At 41.4% G+C, this 19,970-nt stretch overlaps 1 protein-coding gene across 1 annotated transcript; it reads right to left on the reverse strand.

Annotated features, from left to right (window-relative positions):
• Nucleotides 1-4,833: 4,833 nt before the first annotated feature.
• UTS2 (urotensin 2) lies at nucleotides 4,834-8,697 on the reverse strand (the record flags this gene model as incomplete). The annotated part of the gene is made up of 4 exons (XM_084274705.1): nucleotides 4,834-4,950; nucleotides 5,508-5,551; nucleotides 6,233-6,343; nucleotides 8,595-8,697. The coding sequence occupies 4 exons, from the start codon at nucleotides 8,695-8,697 to the stop codon at nucleotides 4,834-4,836; spliced, it is 375 nt and encodes a 124-aa protein (XP_084130831.1).
• Nucleotides 8,698-19,970: the final 11,273 nt, after the last annotated feature.

Below are 19,970 nucleotides of genomic sequence, written 5' to 3' on the forward strand. Positions count from 1 at the left end.
CAGGATCTGCTTTTTATTAAGAAAACCTTCTCCATTAAGGGACTATGGTCTAGTTATCAGTTGAGGTAGCTACACACAGTCTTTTACCTTGTGTTGCTAGGACTCTGGAAGGTGGATTTGTATCTTAAGTCTTTTGTTGTTCTGTTAGTTAGATGAGTTGCATCCACATGTGGCAAATGGTAAATTTTGAGCCATTTCCCTGCTTTGTTTTTGTTGTGGTGATGCCAAAACAAACAAAAAAAAACCAGACTGAGCTTCATTTCTTTTGCTTCTTGAAAAGTCACATGTTGTGAACCCAAACTTATCACTGTTGACTTCCTGTGCAAGGTTTAACCTCTGTATAGTGGAGTCTCTCTTGCTGTTGAAATCTGTGGACGAAAAAGGAGTCTGTGCATAAGTGTGAGCTGGTTATTGCAATCAGTTTATCTTTCAGTATATAAAAGGACTTGGTCTCATATTAATAATTCTAACCTGAATGTCTCAAAGTGCTCTTCAAACAGGACACACTTCACTAAAACCTAATAAATTGTGTCTGATTTCCCCTTTGTTTATCAAAAGCTGGATGTAATCAGGTTTTCCTTGTAGTGGTATTAATCACCTCAGCCTTCTTATCAGAGAGTTCTAGAATGTAACACATTATTCATCCTTTTGTACTGAGTAACTTTTCTGCTACATGAAGGATGTTCACTTTTTCAGCTTCATTTACTAGCAAGCTTCAAGTTGGTGAGGTAAACATACTGTGATCTGCAGATCACTGAAGGAAAGCTATTTGTCAAAAGGATTGTGTTAGTTTTCAAAATTCATTCTGTGACAATCTTTCTCATTAAAACTTATTTCAAGCCAAGTTACAGAATTTTAAGTTTTCAAGGCTAATTTAATTTGGGCAGTGTTCTTCTGAATTATTTTTTTAGTGGTGTGCTTACCTGCTCTGTTTATACCTGTTGGTTTCTGTTTATTCTTAAGCTACACTTCTTGATTTGTCTTTCATTTTTTCAGCTTGAACTTGTGGGTTTTTTTCCCTCCAGTGTTGTTAATCAGGAGAGGTCCACACATCCTCAGTACTTCTCTGTGTTCAAATTTTAAACACCTCCTAAAGCTTTTGTATAGCAGATTGTGTACTCAGGTGGGGAAAATCTGCTGTATATGCCTATACCTGGTATCTGTCCTTTTCCCAGCACTTTTCAAATAGCTTATTTTGCTTCATAACCCCCACTGCCTAAAATACTTGCTCTAAAATATGTACTAAGAAGCTTTTTGTATAGGTTCCTTTCTTAATTACGAAGCTTCCTAACTAACTTAACTGTCAAATTAGACTGATGCACTAGAATCCATTCTAGTTATTTGTGCTTAAATAGAAATGACTGCTTTGGTGTCCTTTGAGGCTTAGTGAAAAAGATTTATTTGAATACCCCAGGTAAGGATGGCCTTCTCCTTCAAAATAGTTTAACAAATGTAAGCCAGGAGGAAGGAAAGTTCAGATAATCTTGTGCTTTACATTATTTCCACTATTTATTTCCTGAGTGTGAAGTTGAGATGGTTTGCATTGTCTTGGCAGGCATAAATGTCATCTATCTTCTAAAACTGTGGGACTGAGTTCAGGAGAATGGTAATATGTGCCTAACACTGGAATAAAGCTTTTCGTCCATAGGTCTGGAAACACGTCAGACAGATGGCTGTTATTATCCTAGTTGTATAAAAAGAGGCAGAGATGTGAGGGACTTGCACAGATACATCCCCTCAGTTCACACCAAATCCAGGAATGGAGTCTGGGGAGCTTCACTCCCTCTACCCTGTACTGTCTCTGCTACAAGAGGTAAAGATTTTGGCTTGTATATCGAAACCTGGTCTTATTAAACATGTTTCTTGTTTGGAGATGTTAACCCTTCTTGTACCATCTACCACTGAATTCATGTTCAGTAGGATCTTACAGCAACAGAAACCCCAGTCAGTTTTTTGTAGTGATCCTACCATACTCTCTGGCCATAGATAATAAAGGCCAAGTGCCTGGGAGTTCAGTTTCAAAGTTTGTAATCTCAGCTGAGATTCCTTGTCTGGGGCTGCACTAGTCCTGTAATTACAGGGGAAAAATTAGAAAGGTATGTGAGAAGAATATAAGAGGAATGAAGAGGTGAGGTGAGTGTCAGTGCCCTGTGTGATGCTGAAACTAAACATTTTATTTGCCCAAAACCACACACATTTTTGGCTGCAAAGTGAGGTTGGGGAGGGGGTGGGGAGAAGTAAAAAGTTTCCCAGGAGAAAACCAAGTTTTCTGCTACTGTTCAAAACCACAACATCTTGCCATCAAATGCCTTATCAAGCCTTTTGGGAGGACTGCATTTCCATAAGTTTTCAGGAACTGTTAATTTTTACTTCAGCCTGTATTAATCTTTCAGTCTTTGTAGTTTGCAGGAATAGTCAGTGTGAGATCCAGTTGTGATCTGAAAGACCAATGGAATAAATATTGCAGCCAGCTTTGCACATGCTGTTCTGTTTATGTGACTTTGTTTTGCCTGGCATAGTTAAAATACTGCAGACAGTTTAGAGCTGCTTGTAAGGTCACTTTTTTGGTGATCAAATGGAAAACATGCAGGTACAGTAATGATGCAGTTACTACCCCCTGTGGGGGCATCAGCAGTTTGGAAACCCTTGGTGGATTTCACTGGCAATTTTTTTAATTGTATTCATAAATACAGAGTTATGTTTTTAAAAGAAGAGTTGATGTGCAGATATTTTCATGGCATTGCTATGAACAGGAGGGACCCCAGTGTATTTTTACAGTGTGTGATAAATATTCTCTGAATAAGTAATATATGGGTAAGTTTCTCTTCCAGCTGAATCAAGTTTTAAATCCCAGGCGAATGCATTTATATACATCTGTTGATAGGAATATTTTATTGAAATAATATTCAGCTGTGGTTGAGTTTACAGTTGTGATTTTAACTGTATGCTTTAAAGGAGCTTCTGGTTTTATAAATAAAATGGAAAATATGCTGCAAAGAACTGTTTCAAGTGAATGTTTACTTCTGCTGTTTGGTAATTTCTAGAAAACAGACTTTTAAGAAAATAGTCATTACATTCTTTTATATGTTGGAGTTGAGGCTGTGGGTGCAGTGACAGTGGTCAAGTAGTGGCCGTTCCTGCTGTTCTGCATGGGATTTTGTGGAGTTTTTTAATCTCACTGTCTTGCCCACTTCAGAGCATGTTGTTTCCTTGCTGATTGCACCCCACAAAGGCAGGTGAGTACCTTTTGAATGTCAAGGATTTATTTGGATGTGTAAAGTGTTGGGGTTTGGCATGTAGGATTGAAAGCTTCTGCCTGTACTGGTTTTGTTGGAAAAGGTAAATAATGAATACCCTGGGAGCACTTTGCACCCCCCACTTTGCAGGCTAGTGAACTTTCTGATACTTGTACATTTGTTGTTGTTTCTTTGGGGAGGTGGGGGGTTCTATTTTATGTTTGTAATTTTTGAAGTGGGATTTGATTTTTTTTGCTTTGCTTTGGTTGGGGTCTTTTTGTCCCCTGAAGTCTTTGTAGGCTCTACAGCCTTTACTTGTCTGGGAAATTAATTTGTCTTGGATGCTTACTCAGATAAATTGGAAATCTTTTCTTACAAGTTTTTATTGACTGGTGAGGTGGCAGGAGAGGAGTAATTTCCAGACAAGCACTGACTTGCTCCATTGTGTAAGAGAAGGATGAACAGTCAGAAGATTTCAAATAGCTGCATGGTGCATCCAGCTGCTCTGCATTTGTAAGGACATTGGTCTTCGTTGTAGCTGACTTCATCTGTCTTACAATTTATGTGAAGTGAACAAGCTGTATCAAAGCTTTAGACCTTGTTTAAACAGCACAGGGATTTATGATGTATGCTACTGAGATCAGTGTAGCATGTGTACCACTGTTAGGTGAGGTTTACTTAAAGCTTTCTTGAGTGTCCCAGGACACTAGTTTATTTTAGATGTCAGGATACAACCACATAAAAAACCTGTGGTGGCTCAGGGGCCCCAATCCCACTGTCCTTGAGTGTGCAAGCAGGATGCAGCTTACTCTAGTCATGCTTGTGCTCTGTATCTATACATCACCTTCCTGCATCTGTGTGGGTAGCCACATAAGCCCAAGACACAGTCACAGAATCTCTTACATCATGTCACCCCTGTATGCCTCTGCTGACTGCACAATCTGGGTGTAAAGCCTTGACATGGACAACTATAGTGTTTGCCTGCCATGGTATGTTTGGTTACAATCAGACACAACTCATAAAGTCAGTGCTATGCACAGACAACCCTGTTGTCATGGGCAGCTGGGAGCTAGGCAAGGTGCTGCAAAGGGACAGAAACAGCTCTCCCCAGCAGCAGTGAGACCAGATGCTTGATCCTAACCTGTGCTTATCGTTGTGGTGCCTTGGGAATGGCAGGAGGGGACTGGGCACTGTTAAGCCATCAACCCTCACTGTGAATGCAGCAATGACCCTTTTCTTCTGCACCCCAGTGCACATCAAGTGACAAGGCCTCTTGCCTCTGGACGTGGAGGCAGTTGAGGTACCACTCTTCTGAGAGGTTTCAAGGGACCCCAAGGGGGAATCTTGCTTCCCCTGCCCAAGTTCTCTGTGTTGTGTATTTATCTCTATGTCCCATTATTTTTCTTCCTATTGTGCTGAGCCCTAAAAATACTGCACTGCTCACAGCATAATTGCAAAACATCAAGAATTTATTAATTTCCAAGGAGTGTAGTCTGAAGGTAGGAGCTGTCTTCATCGTTCTTCATTCATCAAGCAAATCTATATACGTCTTTTCAGACATCTGTATAAATTATGCAGCCAAAGTTTCTTCTCCTGTTTACACACAGTATTTCCAGAAGCACTCAGAAAGATTCCCACGTTTCTTGTACTGTTTCTTGTCCTTGGTCAAGACACGGCCCAGCAGAGCAATTCGAGGGTGATTTCCGTAGAGAGTCTGAATTCAAACAGCATTCAAGAGCATTAGAGTCAACAGGTATTCTGGGTGGGAAATGTACACTCTTCACTGCCCCATGTCCTGACTGGGGAAGGAGAGGCAGCTGACCAGGGTGACCTGCAACTAGTCCCTGTCTCTGCCTCTATATTTAATCTAGCCAACAAGTGAACAGGAATGATGTTCTCCCTTTACCTAATGGTACATCACAAGATAATACAGTGTAGCCTGTGTTGGAGGGGCAGGGAGGGATGGCATGCAACGAATACTGGTTAATGGCCTGGCCTGGTGAAGCTGGAAATTGTCCTTTACTTAGAAAGCTGCTTTTCTGAGGAGAAGGAGGGATGGGGGATGTGTTAGAATGAAATGCTCCAGATTATTTCCCACCACCACCCCCGCTTATCTTCCTGCTGAGTGATTCCAGCTTCAAGAACCTGTAGCATACTTCATACTGTTTATGAAGTCTGTGGATCTTAAGTGATGTCTCAGCAACAGTTCAGTGTAGTTTTCAATCTGGAATCTTAGGGTTTTCTTTCAGTGATCAAGGGTCGTTTACTTACCTCTTTGATGTTTTCCCTTGCATTGTAGCTGCTGGGGCTAAGACCTGGTAGAGAAGAGACATAATGAAATGTAGCATAATGTGCTATGGTGCCACAGGCAGCAGAAGTCTTGAGCTGGAGTATTCAGAACAACGGACAGAAAACCCTTTTGCTGCAGCACAGCTGGTTTTTCTTGTCTCACACACTTCCAGCAGGATCAGGGACTCTGAAGACGAAGGCTCTACTGTCCTCCTCAGCAGGCATGTGTATGTTGGTTGCCCCCCACAAACCATCTATTGCTGTTGATTCTGCACTTTCTGCAAGAATTTCTTTATTTTATTTTTAAGAGACTGTTCCATTTTGTTTTGTCTGGCAGCTCCTTCTAGACCACTCCCAAGAGTTGGACTCAGTGATCCTTATGGGTCACAGCATCACAGAATCACAAGGTTGGAAAAGACCTTTAAGATCATCGAGTCCAACCATTCCCATCCTGTGCTAAACCATATCCCTAAGTACCTCATCAGCCATTTTATTAAACACATCCAGGGAAGGCAACTCAACCCCCTCCCTGGGCAGCCTGTTCCACAGCCCCACAACTCTTTCAGTGAAGAACTTTTCCCTCCCAGCTGAGCTGACCCTGCCCTGGGGTATTCAGTACATACACAGGATTCAAGGCACAATATCTGTGGAAGCTGGACAGGCACACCATGGCCAGGGTCCCATAAACTGCTGTGGTAAGTTCTCACCTGCTTTGCTGTCTTCAGTCAATGTACCCAAAAGCTCTGGCAGAAACTGCAGCAGGGAAGTGCTTCCTAGGCTGCCCATCCGCTCCAGATTTAGTCTCGAATCTTCATCAGCTGCAGATGGGGGATGACAGAAACAGCCATGTGGTCAGAATCTTTTGCTTTGAATCCCTGGTTCAATCTCAAATAACTTCTGATCAGGTCTGTTGGCCCTGCCTGTTGAAGATTATCATGAAATCACTCATCATCCATCCTCATTTAATGACTGTAATAGGGGATGGCTGGTTTTGGTTTTTCCTTTCTGAAGCTTTGAGGAAAGATACTTCCCTGCTGTTCATCGCAGGTTTCTCCAGCAGATCTTCTTTAGGAAAGTTTTCTGACCAACAGCAATGCCTCCCATTGCTTGGGGAACTCACAACATTATCCTAGTACTCTGCTGTAGACAACCTGTACTTGTATATCATTTATTTAGTTTAGTTTAGTTCTTTATTAGCTATGCCAGAGTTTTTCTGTGAATAAAGACAAGACTTGCTGTACGAGGCCCATTAACCTGCTCAGTTTCCTACCCATTAAATGCATTAAAATGAGGGGAAAGAGCAGGAATAAGGGTAGGAAATCTTAAAACCTATTTTGGGAGCGATGGTACTCAGTGCATTTTGATCCCCTCGCTCTTTTAATGTGCATACCAGTACAGATGGTGTTACTGCTTCTGGTACTACTGCTGATACCTGATTGAATTAATTTCTATGTGCATAGAGGTTTTATAATTCTCTCACCAGCAGGTGCACCAGAGCAGGTTGCCAGCATGAGCCCTTCAGGGGTGTGACACTGGAGGTAAATAAGGCTTCTGATACCTGAGTGGTACATTTCATCTTTGCTAATGTATAGCAGACATTCAAAATTGTAGACAAAGAGAGGGCACTATTATCAACATCTAGTTGTGTAGATAAATATTTGTTGTAGTTGCACTTTCAGACCATACTATGGAGTTTTAGTTGTTCTGACCTGCAGGGATGGGTGGGACTGTTACAGTTGCTCATTATAGAATATGTAAGTAAATAAACAGCTGAAAGTAATCCCCCAGCATTTCCAAACCTTGGACCAAGATCAAGAACCTGAAGACCTTGGACATGCATGTTGTTAGTTTGTTCACTGTACAAAAGGACAGTTGCAAAGGACAGTGGGGATTTTAGTCAAAGACCCTGGATAAGATGACTGTAACCTCTATGTGGAGACAATTCCTATCTAGTCTTGTATAACTTTCTACCTCAGAGCAATGTTAGCAGGTACATTTGGCTTAAGATTTTTAAAAAGTACAGTACCAAAGCAACCCTCTTTAATACAGAGTCCTATCTTCTGCAGCCTAGGGACTCTTTACATTAGTGGGGATTTAATAAGCGTAATGGATGTCCTCAAACAGATGCAGTAATTGTTAGAGCCAGTTTGTTCACCCTATGATCTGATAGATGTTATCCATACTGAGTCATGGTTGCCTGTAAGTGCAAGTTACGTTGTGGAAGGCTTGAGAAGATGCTGGCTTAGTGACTCCAAGATTTTCAAAGCAAACTGGGGACTACTGACACCTAGAAACGAACGCAGCGGCTCTTGCACCTGCAAAGTGGGTAAGAACAGCCACTATTCAATAGCTTTATGCAATAATTTTACACTTGATTTGCCTCTTCTTTCAGAATTCATTTCAGAAACTCTTCCAGCACAGTGTCAGGTCTGATGACAGTAACCTTCCAGACTCTGGTGCATTTTTACTGACCCGTTTCAGTCTTGACTTACAGGATAATTTCAAACTTTGAGGACAAGCTTTCTCAAGCAAAAGATTTATTCTTTCCCTGGACTGAATGGAATCAGCATTAGTGCAAAAAACCATAGCATGCTGGTTTTGTAGTCTGACAGAATTGCTTGTTCTTGATCTAAGTAGGACTGCCTTAATCTTTACAATAGGTTTCCCCCTTTTCAGATGCAACTTAGTTAAACCTAGCTCAGTTTGAAGTGTAGCAGGAGGAGAGACTGGACAGCCAAGTTTCTTTAAATTGCCCAGTGCCTACTAATAATACTTCCAAGACAGCCACTGTATATGTCAGCTTGCATTCCATGCTAGAAGGCTCAGATACCTTTGTCTCCTGGATCTCAAAGCAGCAGGAAGAAATATTTAAGGCACCCAACCTCCCCATTTTACATGACCAGCACCCACTGCTGATATCACTTGCACTGCCAATGCACTGGAGACATTCATGCTTTTTCTACAGCTGAGCAGCACAGATAAAGGCCCCTGGGAAAGCATACCTGCTTCTCTTCCAGCTTTACTGATCCAGCACCTGCTTTATGGCAAATAAAATCAAAAGACTCTTACCTGAGAGTTGATAAGACATCTCACTGGCATTGATGATGGGGAGAGATGAGAGAGGACAGGAGAAGCTGATAATAATGAGACAGCAGAATACCAGCTTATGCATCGTTGCTGTGTTGAATGTATTTCGTCTTCGTCTAACCCTGTAACACAGAACTCCTGTCTTGACTGTTGCCTCTGCTCCCAGTTTTACCCATTATATAGTTGCTCATGACCTCATAAATATCATCATGTTCTCTCCCCCTTAAAAAAAAAAAATCCAATGAATTTATTACCCATTGATTCTAAATGGAAACCACTTTGCATTGATGTAATTTTTCAAGGTAACAGTTCATAGACAATAAATTTACTGTCTTATAGCTTGGTGTACAAAATGGGTATTATATCAAACCAAGCACAGTAAAGTTTATGAATCTGGCATTAAAGAAAAAAAAAAAAGTACCATCCAGTTATAAATCATAAGTTAACAAAAGGGTCAGACGTTGGTTGAAATGACCAGGGCAATAAGACAGCTGATTTATGAGCCTTAGCAGGCTTGACGCAAAGCATCTGATATGAAATGCACTTCTTTTTTTTCCCCTTTTGTGAGATGGATGGATGTGTTGTGCTGTATTTGGGGTTCTTGTGCCAGAAGAAGTAAAAGGGAAGGGGAGTTAAAACTTCTAGTTCGTTTACAAAGAGAATGTATGGGGAGTTCAATTATTTATTTCTTTTTCCCTGTAACGTTTCACATCTATTTATTTGAGAAGCCCTCATCCAGCTTTGCCCTAGAGAACTGTCTTGGCACAGAAAGTACAACTTCCATCTGGAGACTTGGTTGGTACATACAAGCTACTTTGGTTGATATTAAACACAGGGCCATCCTTACACTGGGAGACCTTTTCCATTTCACTTAGCTGCTCTTTCCCTTGGTTGGAAGTAAGTACTTCATGCAGTATGTGCTGGCTAGTGCTTTTTCCTGTTTGTCTTTTGCTTTTATCTAATGCTAGCACAGCACTTGCCATATCTAATCTCATACCTCTTTATTTCCCCCCATCTTGATTATTTTGTTTTCTCTGCTTAACAACTTCAGGTTTCATATCAGAGATTGGACTGGTCCCTCATTTTGTTGTCTGTGAAGCATCACCTGCATCTGTAGAAAGCCTTGAAGACAGAGAAGGTTGGTGACAATTTTCTTCCCTTTAGGTGGTTTAGAAGGGTTTTCCTTTAGAAGAGTATGCCTGCTCACATTCACAATAAGTAGAGGTTAGGTAATTTTCCTTCCTGCCCCTCTAACCAAATGTTTGTGCCTTAAAATGCTCTTCAAACTACTATGAACTCCACCTACTGTTACTAAAGTTATTTAGTAATTTTGTGCTGAATTGTGTGATAAACTGTAAGTTGCAAGAGGAGTGAACTTATCTGCTTCCCTTTTCCTTGATTAACATTTCCTGCTGAAGATTGATTTTTATAATACAAATTTTGTGGCTCCTAGGACTGATTTCAAATTAGTCCTATAGAACAGATGTGTTTCTGCTGCAGGTCTAATTCAAAGAGACCATGCCCTGCACACCTGTGGTTAACAGGTTGTCCTGAAAAGCTTTGGACCCTATCAATCACAGAGGGTTTGAGGCCAGAAAGCACCTCTGGAAATCATCTTGTCTAACCCCCACTGCTCAGGGCAAGGTCAGTCAGTGCAGTTTGTCCAGTAGCATGTCCAGTCAGGTTTAAATACCTTCAAGGACGAAGAGGGACACAATTTCAAAACTAAGCTTGACAACGTCCTGAGTATCCCTGTATTAAGTCCCAATGCTCTGAGTGCAGAGGTGGGTACTGGAGAGGTGAGGAAAGAATGTTGGACCTTCAGAGGTCCTTTTCTATCATCCTACGTGTAGAGAGAGGTGTAGTATTGACTTCTAGAAGGCATGCTGTAGGTGTGTGAACTACAAATCCTGTTTCTCTGGACTTCTCTTTGCTGAAGTGAGTGGATATGACAAAAGAATTTCACTATGGAATTAACCTACTACATTTTATATGCCTCTTTCCTTGTGCTTCCCTATGAGAGAAATAAGGAGAGAGAATTCCTCTCTGGCTGCTTATGAGTCATGCAAGTCTTCATTCCAAAACTGCAGACAGTAATTAGGTCTGATTTGATGCATGATCTCACTGTTGGTGCTGGATGCTCTGTACAAATGCTTCTCCTTCAGTGAACTATCAATGACAATGGCCTTATCAATATTCGCTCTGAGCATCCTCCAAGGAAAGCTAATGAAGCACTCTACACAAGCAACTTGTGTCCTTTGCCTTCTCTCAAGGAAGACTCAGCCTCTTTGAACCATCATGAAGTGCGTCATGTGGAAGTTGGGCAGCTTGCCCACAGCTTATTGCCTTTACTCAGATTTGAAGTTGTCACTTAGACACTCTTTCCTCTACCAAAATGTCAAAAGCATTTTCCTCAGGGGACAATGCCCACGTCATCATGCAAAACAAAAAACACAACCCCAGCTAATCCTAAAGAAAGCTACAACCCCCTGAGTACGTGGCTGAGGGGAGTAACTGTGAGTTGCACTTTGAAAACTTGGACATTCAGGTGCAAGGAACTGTTTTAATTTTTACCACAACTACTATTTTTCTGGGAAAACTTCAAATTCTTATTTATACTAAATAGACTTTCTTTCAAGTGCTCCTGTTTAAAATAACAGGGCAGCAGTAGTCCAGATAAATTACTGAGCAAACTCTGAATAGTAAGTATATGTTAACATATCATAAAAGGTTATCCTTAATTATCAGAAGAAACAGCTATTCTTGGTTTGAAATGATGGCTTATGAAGAATTAATGGCTAATGAAGTCAAGAACACTTATTATCTACCTTCTGAGCAAAACAGTAAGGATGAGATCTGAACTGTAACTCAAAAGTTCTTTCTCCTGTTTTAAAGCAATTTATGATAAGTGAGCAGGAATTGTTATTTTAGTCAAGTATTGTGATAGTTGGCAGAAGTAGGACGTTCAGAGAAGTTTATCAGTAGCATCTGTATGAGAAACTTCTTCCTAGGATGTAACTTTTGGTGTCAGTGTTTGGCTTTAGTTTGCATGGAGAGGCATGCAGTAGAGAGTTTTTGTATTGACACTTAATTGCAGATGATCTATATAAATGTCCAGCTCTTCCTTGAATTTTACTAGAATCTTTAATTGAGTATCTTGAGTCAGTGAGCTGTGTTAGCTGTGTGTGAGAAAAATAATCTGGAATGTCATTTACTTCCCTGCTAGGATCTAGCAGCTCATCCAGGGGATTTTGGCTTTCTTGTCACTGCTGGTTTAACAGGTATCCATCCTCATTAATACCTAAGTTAACTTTACCCTAAAATTTCTCATTTTAGCTAATTACTCAGCTTTGTAACGTGGTTATTTGATCAATTTTGCATCCTGAAATAACTGCCTGGTGAGAGATCATATGTGCAGTGAGGAGGGGTTTTTCCTGCTGCTGTGCTTTCTGTACACACTGCCCTTCAGAGTGCCCTGAGACAGCCTCTTGGGAGACTTGGAGGATCACAGGGGAAAACTAACTGCAGCTTGTGTGCTTGCTGTGACCTTCCTCTTTTGAAGGTAATTCTTCTGCCCACTGTGTGCCAACTGTAATGTGGCACATGTGGCATATTATCCTGTGTAACAAGATAGAACTGTTGGTGTGGTTGGGTATGCACCATACTATTTCTATCCTCTGAATTCCTCTCAAAGTTATGTGAGATCTCTGAGAGGTTCTGACCTGGGTTTTTCCTGTTCCTTAGTGGGCCAAAGGTATATAGGTGTGTGCTTAACTGAGCACAAATCTCTGAGTAAATGAAGGTATTAGGTCCCTAAAATATCTTCAGATATTTTATTTTGCTTCAGAATTGGCAAGTGGTGTGAAACTCCTCACAGGATCACAGCTGCCAAAACATTGCTCCTTTATAGTGCCATTTCCAGCAGTTCAAGGGGAAAAAACCCTCTTGATTTTTGGCCCTGCTGGGCTGACAAACTGTAGTCTGAGTATATTTTCTAAGTGAAGCTTAACAATCTGGTCCTTAATTCCCTTGTCCTCTCAGCACTACAGGATTAGCAAATTGAAGCTTCACACTGTTGGACGTGAAGGAAAGTAAGTCTGGCATGACTGGAGCTTGGAAATACAGCACATCACTATCTTATGGGAATCAGATCCTGGTTAACATGGCCACAAACAGAGGAGCAGAGAACAGATCTTGAAATAAGGTTTCTTCCACAAAACAAAACAAAAAAGAGTAATGGAACTAACTATGCCACTAGAGTTTATTTTTAAAACTGGAAGTATGAGAGCAGACAGTGTAAGGAAAGGGAGGAAGCAAGAATGGAACTTTACCTTTCCCAAGGTACCCCAAATAATCTGTTCACCCCTGATAAAAAAGATATTGACAAAAACTGAATAAATCTTCTCATTCTTCTGATCAGCAAGCTGCACAGAAAGGAGTGCAGACCATCTGCTTCCTTCTCCTAATACTTTTGCTCCCTTGGCGTTTCTAGAAGCAGTCAAGGCTTCCAGGTTAGGAAGCTTAGAAGGACTGTCTCTGTTACCTGTTGCAACCCTCTGAAACCACAGCTAGAGCATTTTGTGCAGGATTCTGACCTGCACAGGACTTTTCCCTAGCAGCCCCTTTTCTTTTCTTACACCTTGTTCATTCCATGTGCTAGTTCAGTTTGCCTTTCTTCTCCCTTCCTGCTTGCAGTGTTGTTCCATTCCTGGTGCTGTTCCTCTGCCTGCAGTGCTCAGCCTTGTCTGCCTTTTCACTGTAGGTGGGAGTTTAGGGAGCAGAAAGGGAGAGGTTTTCAAAGGGAAGGTTTGAAAGGTGCTTGCTGGACTCATCCATGTTTCTGTCTCGGCACAGGACCATGGACAGGGCAGGGATGGTGACCCTGGGTGCTGCTGGAGCCCTTCTGGATGCACAGGCACCAGGCAGTTGTTTGTGGTTATTTCTGGTGTGTGAATTCATGAGCAGACCGAATACAGCTGCTTTTTTGTCCTCTAGTTTGGTGGGAGGATGGACATCCACAGCAAACAGATACAGAGTCTCTATTGAGCACCTGATGCTGTTCACATCTGTCTCCTTGTGGGTCTTGTCCCAAGAGATCCTAATGTCCCGTGGGCCTTGGTCCTGTCCCTGCTGGTCCATGTTTCCCTGTCACCTGATGGCACCTGTAGGTTGGAACTTTGCAATGGGGAATGTTTGCCAGACTTAATATCCAGCAGCATTGCTACAGTTGTTCTCAGGATGATTAGCTTGAATGATTCCCATCAGCTCTGAAAATCTAGTGTATCATGTTCACAGCTTCTTTTCTGGTTTCCCCTGAAAATGTTTAACTGGCAGGAACCCAATACAACTTTTTGAATATTTGTGTAGTCACAACATTATCCAGAAATCAGTTTTAATTTGGATAAGCCTTGAAACAGAACCCTTGCTCACTGGAGAGCTGAAGAGCATGATGGAATAGCCCTTCATGGACAAGATAATAAAAGCTATACATCAATTTATATCATGACACTGCAAGGATTCATATAAAACTGCTAGATCATTTTTTTCTACTACTGCCCATTACTATACTATCTCAGCACAGACTGTACAACTTTTATTTTATTATAATTTAATTAAATTGATTTTTTCCTGCCTGCCAGAGCAAAACTATGGGTTGGAACCCTTGAGTGTGGCATGGGAATATATCAGGGAGCAAGACTTGCCAAGATAGTTTTGGGGATTGTCTTGGAGAGAAGGGATCTGATTTCATGGCTGCTATGGGTCTGTAGCAGGCTTCTCTGCAACTGATGGGAACAGCCATGCTTGAATCTTCTGTCAGAGGCAACTGATTTGCTACAAAACAAAGCTGATAAATGCACAAGCTTGTATGGACTGGGGATGATTAGGTAGCATGATCCTTTACAAAACCAGACAAACACAATGCAGACTTAACAGTACCTTTCTATCTGAGCATATTACAACACAGCCAGAGAGAGTATACAATGCATTATCCAATTACTGCTTTGGTTTTATTTACAGTATTATATAAAATACAATACTGCAACATAATATAATGTAATAATGTGAAATATAATACCCTGCAACTGTGAACTGTGTGTACCTCATATTCCTGTGTATTCACAGTGGGTTTTCTATGCTTGGCTATTTTTCTAGACTTTTGCCTGAGTACTTGTTATATGGGGTATCTCATATTCATACTTTTTTGAGCATATTTATCTTTTCAAAACAGTAGTGCAGTCTTCCTGAGGCTTAATTTAAGTTGTAATGAGACATTATGAAGCTAAACCTGCTGCAGAGCTAGGTGACTGCTGTGCATTATGATGTTTTCTCTCCTGTTCTTAAACTTAGACCATTCATTATTTTTTGTGAAGTGGATTATTGGGGGTTTTTTCCCATACAAATTATTGTGCTGGAGCTTGCCAGGACAGACATCTCTAGAGCTGTGGGTTTAAAGGGAATAACTTCAGCTTTAATACTCCTGTCTCCTAAGGATGCAGATGCAACTTTTAAAAAGGTGGTACTGTTCATGTCAAAAAGGGAAGCAGCAATACACTGCTGATTCTTTTATGAGTAGTTTGGAATATGGGGTGAGCAGGCCAGGCTGTTGTCTTGTACTTTTCTGGCTTAAAGTGAAGGAGTGCAGAACTACTAAAGCAGTGAATTCCAGGAGGTAGATGAGGTTTAAGAATTGTCTTCCAGGTTTCCCTCCTTGAGGCTACTTCATACTCTTTTAATTGCATGGTGCTCTGCCTTATTAGTTTCTTGTTACACAGCATTTTATTGGCAGCTTAATAAGATTTTGCTGTCCCTGCCTGTTTCAATATCTAAACATTGCAAGAGGGGAAGGGATTGTGTCTGCAGTGGGGCTGGAACAAAACGACTTTGCCAGAGGTGGCCTCGTTCTTTAGTTTTCTGTCCAGATTTTCACATTTGGCCCACAGGTGTTCTTTGAGTTTTTACCACAGAAGCTTAGGATTGCTTATCACTAATATCCATAGCTGATGTTAGAAGACAAATTTCAGGTAGTTCTGCAGAAGTTCAGTGTGTAGCTGATTAAAGAGGTATCCTAATAATCACTGGCATTTAACTGTCCTGCTTCATCACAGAGTCACAAGGTTGGAAGAGACCTTTGAAGATCATCAAGTCCAACCATTCCCATCCTGTGCTAAACCATATCCCTAAGTACCTCATGAACCCTTTTTTTGAATTCATCCAGAGAAGGTGACTCAACCCCCTCCCTGGGCAGCCTGTTCCAGCCCTGACAACTCTTTCAGTAAAACAGTTTTTTCTAATATCCAATCTAAACCTGCCCTGGCCCAGCTTCATGACATTTCCCCTTGTCCCATCTCCTGTCCCCTGGCTGAAGAGACCATCACCCACCTCTCTACAACCTCCCTTCAGGTAGTTGTAGGTGGGGAGAAGGTCTCCCCTCAGCCTCCTCTTCTCCAGGCTGAACAGCCCCAGCTCCCTCAGCTGCTCCTCAGAGGATTTGCCCTCCAGCCCCTTCCCCAGCCTGGTTGCCCTTCTCTGGACTCGCTCCAGGACCTCAATGTCCTTCTGATGGTGAGGAGCCCAGAACTGGACCCAGCACTCGAGGTGCAGCCTCACCAGTGCCCAGTACAGGGACACAATCACCTCCCCAGACCTACTGGCCACACTGTTTTTGATACAAGCCAGGATGCCATAATGTGGGTGGTAAATTAATGGCTCACAAAAGCAGACTTGATTTTTTTTTTACTTTGCTTTCCAAATGCAGAATCCCTCTAATCCTTTGCTATGTGGAGGGTTTTATTGTTAATTAAATGGAATCTCCGTGGGATGGGTGATTCACATTTCAGTACCGAACAGGGAGAAAGTTGGCATAGGTCTCACTAGGCAAGTTGAGGTTTAAAGTGGTTCTTTCAAGGTTATTTTGCAAATGAATGCATCTGTCCTGGCAGTCAGCCACCTGGAATCTTCCTTCCACTGTTTGAGTGAGGGATTAACAGATCACAGAATCCCAGAATGTTGAAGGTTGGAAGGGACCTCCAAAGATAATCTAGTCCAACCCTCCTGCCAGAGCAGGTCACGCAGGAACGTGTCCAGGTGGGTTCTGAATGTCTCCAGAGAAGGAGACTCCACAGCATCTCTGTGCAGCCTGTCCCAGGGCTCTGTCACCTTCACAGTGAAAAGGTTTGGTTGCATGGAAATAAGATCATGTGGGAAGCCTCCAAAGCTTCATTCACTGCTGTCACCATGCTCATGTCTTATTTACATGATGATCTCTTTCTGTGTCATTAGGCATGACTGGAAGAAGGTGCAGAAACAGTTACATAAGGTAGGATAATTAGTTCTGCACAGCACAGTAAATCCTTTCCCTGTTCTATAATTCCCTGTGACATATTTAATTACTCTTGAAAAGCACATAAATGTGAGGTGTTACAGCCTTGCTTTTCCATGCAAGAAGTATTCTGGTCATAGCCTACCCTACTGATGAGTGCAGACAGAGTGACAAGAGAATATGTTACTGTCATACCTGTTGGCTTCCAGAGTGCCTGTTCAGATCTGTAACTCCTCTCACTCTCAAGTTAAAGAATATCAGCTTCCTTTTTCTCTTCTTTCTTAACTCCTAAATTGAGGGAACTATCAAGCACTTTCTGTGGTTACACCTCTACTTATACACAGTAATACACTTAATGAGGTGGACCACAGCAAGACAAAGGATGCATTGTTAAGGGTGGCTGTAGCACTAATAGTGTAAATCAGGGGGAAAAAAAACCAAACCTGAGAGTAGATTTAACAGGTTTAAGATACACTACGAGCAGTCAGCCTTAAATTGAAGTAGGTGTCTTTGGGTTTTTGCACTTGGTAAATAAAATACAACCTGGTTTATTTTCTTAATGCAAACAAGTCAGACAAACAGGAAAGGTTTCCCCTGATTTCAGTGGGTGTTCAGCTGGTGGGTTTTGCTTTGGGTTTGTTTATTTTTTTCATTAAAATGTAATCCAGTTCATTTCAGAGTATCACAGGAATAGTCTGCTGCTTTAACTGGCAGGCACCCAGGATCTAGAAGGTGAAGGGAAACATAATACATGATATCATAACAAACTCCTGCCAAATTGAGGTTAGAAGGAATTTCCATTTTCTTTGTATTAAAAGTTCTTATTTACAGTGAAGGCAATGATGGTATCCAACAGCCTTTTTCATGCCAGTTCCAGGGACAGAAGGATGCCCAGCCATCTGTTCCTGACACACAGCTGGTGTAGTGGGTCAAACCACAACAGCTTACATAAAACCTGTGGGATGGGGAACCTCCTTTGACACCGTATTGGGGAAGCCTTGCCCATAGCTGAGAGGGACTGAGGTAATGCTTGGTGATAGAATAACTTTAAGAGTGAAACTTACCTTGACTTTTTATCACCTGTTTAAAATACAAGCAGAGTGGTACAAGTTTCCTGCTCAATACTATTTCCTATGTGTTAAGTCTCTTCAGGGTGGACCATCTCCTACATCCTTAGTGTTAACATCAGAGTGACTGTCAGGGAAGACTATGCTTCTGTCCTATGAAGGTTCTGATATAAAGATTGAAAATAAGAAATCACATTCTGCTTTTAAAAAACATTGTGATATTTATATGTTTGAGAGGAGCTATTACACTTCCAGACTCTCATCCAGAGTTATCAGGCACTGAAATGCACAGGTGTACCTGCAGAAGGTACACCTTAGGTGAGAGACAGAAAACCTTTTGCTGTGAACCTTTTGCTTTCCTTAGCCATACAACTCTTGCAAGCAATGATGGAAACATGTGACAAGCACGATTGTAATTACTGATGCCAGTCACTGTGCCAGGAAAGGGTGCTGGTTCTGGAAACATAAAAAAAAATGGCTGCAGGTTCCCCTGCCTAAACTTATCTTTAAAGAGGATTTATCTCCTTTTTCCATGCCTTCAGAACTCTCCTGACATCACCTGGGCCTCCACACACAGTCTGGCTAAAAGGACATTTCCTGACTTCCAAGAAAAACAAATGGGAATGCAGAGAGTTTACATCTGGCCTGTTACCTCATCCTCAGCCACCTGGGCTGCCTGAGAGCAGTCATGGCATTCCCAGCTCCTTTTTGCTCGCTACAAAATAAATTAAAGACTGCTGAGAAAAGAGACATTCACTGAAAGCAGAGAGCCCTTAGAGCACTGCAGTCTGTGAAGTGCCTTGGTCTTCCCTTCCCATTTTGCTTTGGAAAATAACTTAACCTTTCAGTCTTTGCTTGCAGGACTTCTTGTGATCCTTTATAAACGTGTCTGCTTTGTAGATGTAAGGATAGTATTTCACAGAGAAAGTATAAACACAGGCAATTTCTTACTCTGCTTGTTGTGCATGTTGTGAAACACAGACCTGTCTGCACACATTTGACTGCAGGTGCCAGCAAAACCCATCTTATCATTAAATCAGGCTTCAGCACTCTCTGTAGTAGAACTCTTCAGTTCTCTGTGGTAGAACTATCCATACAATCCTTTGAAAGAAGACTGCTCCTGACATGTTATTCCAACTTTTCCTTTCTGTGAATGACTGTTCCTTCCAACAATCCAGAGACAGTTTTAGTGTAAATGTGTCCCTCATTCTCAGAAATCAATTTGCACTTATTTAGGGTTGTTTGGTGGGGTTTTTTTTTACTCCACAGGCTTTGTTTTGTTTTGATTAGTGGGGAATTTTATGCTGCTCCCAAGACTTCAGTATAAAAGAACAAAATCAAACTGACTAGAAGCAGCGTTGTAACGAGCAGCTGGTGGTTCAGTAAGCAGATTTAGTTCTGCTTAAGGTTCAGAAAAATTGAGTAAGGGGGTTTTTTACACTGTCTTTGGAGCATTTAAAACTATATGCAGAGTGCACTCACTACATGTAAAATTCCAACTGGTATTTTGTTCTTTTTTCCAAGGAGAAAACGCCAGCTGTTCTTTTCACAGGGTGAGTACATTGATTCTCATCCCCTACCTGTGGATTAAAAACTAATCACAAGCAGGACTTTTTTCTCCTGATCTAAGATACCATCCACTGGTGCAAACATTGCTCTTTGATTTATAAATAGATTGATGACTTTTCACGTGTCCTTTTCCTGCCTTGTAAGTTTGTGAACCCGACGTAATAGCGGTTTAGGTCTCGTGGTTGAAGTACTAACACAGAGGAGAGGAGACTCAGGCTAGGTATAAAAAGAAAGATTTATTTAAATATACTTCACAGTTCAGGCTTCAGTACAACATTTTCTCATGTACAGTTTTATGTTTGCTAGTACACAGCTTTATCAAAATGCCCAAGGTTTGATGAAAAGCATCTGCTGCTGTGATTTGTTGAATGGAGAGATGGGGGGGTCATTCTTCAAATATAG

The sequence above is a fragment of the Gallinula chloropus genome (assembly GCF_964237585.1).
Source record: "Gallinula chloropus genome assembly, chromosome: 23".
Classification (NCBI taxonomy): Eukaryota; Metazoa; Chordata; class Aves; order Gruiformes; family Rallidae; genus Gallinula; species Gallinula chloropus.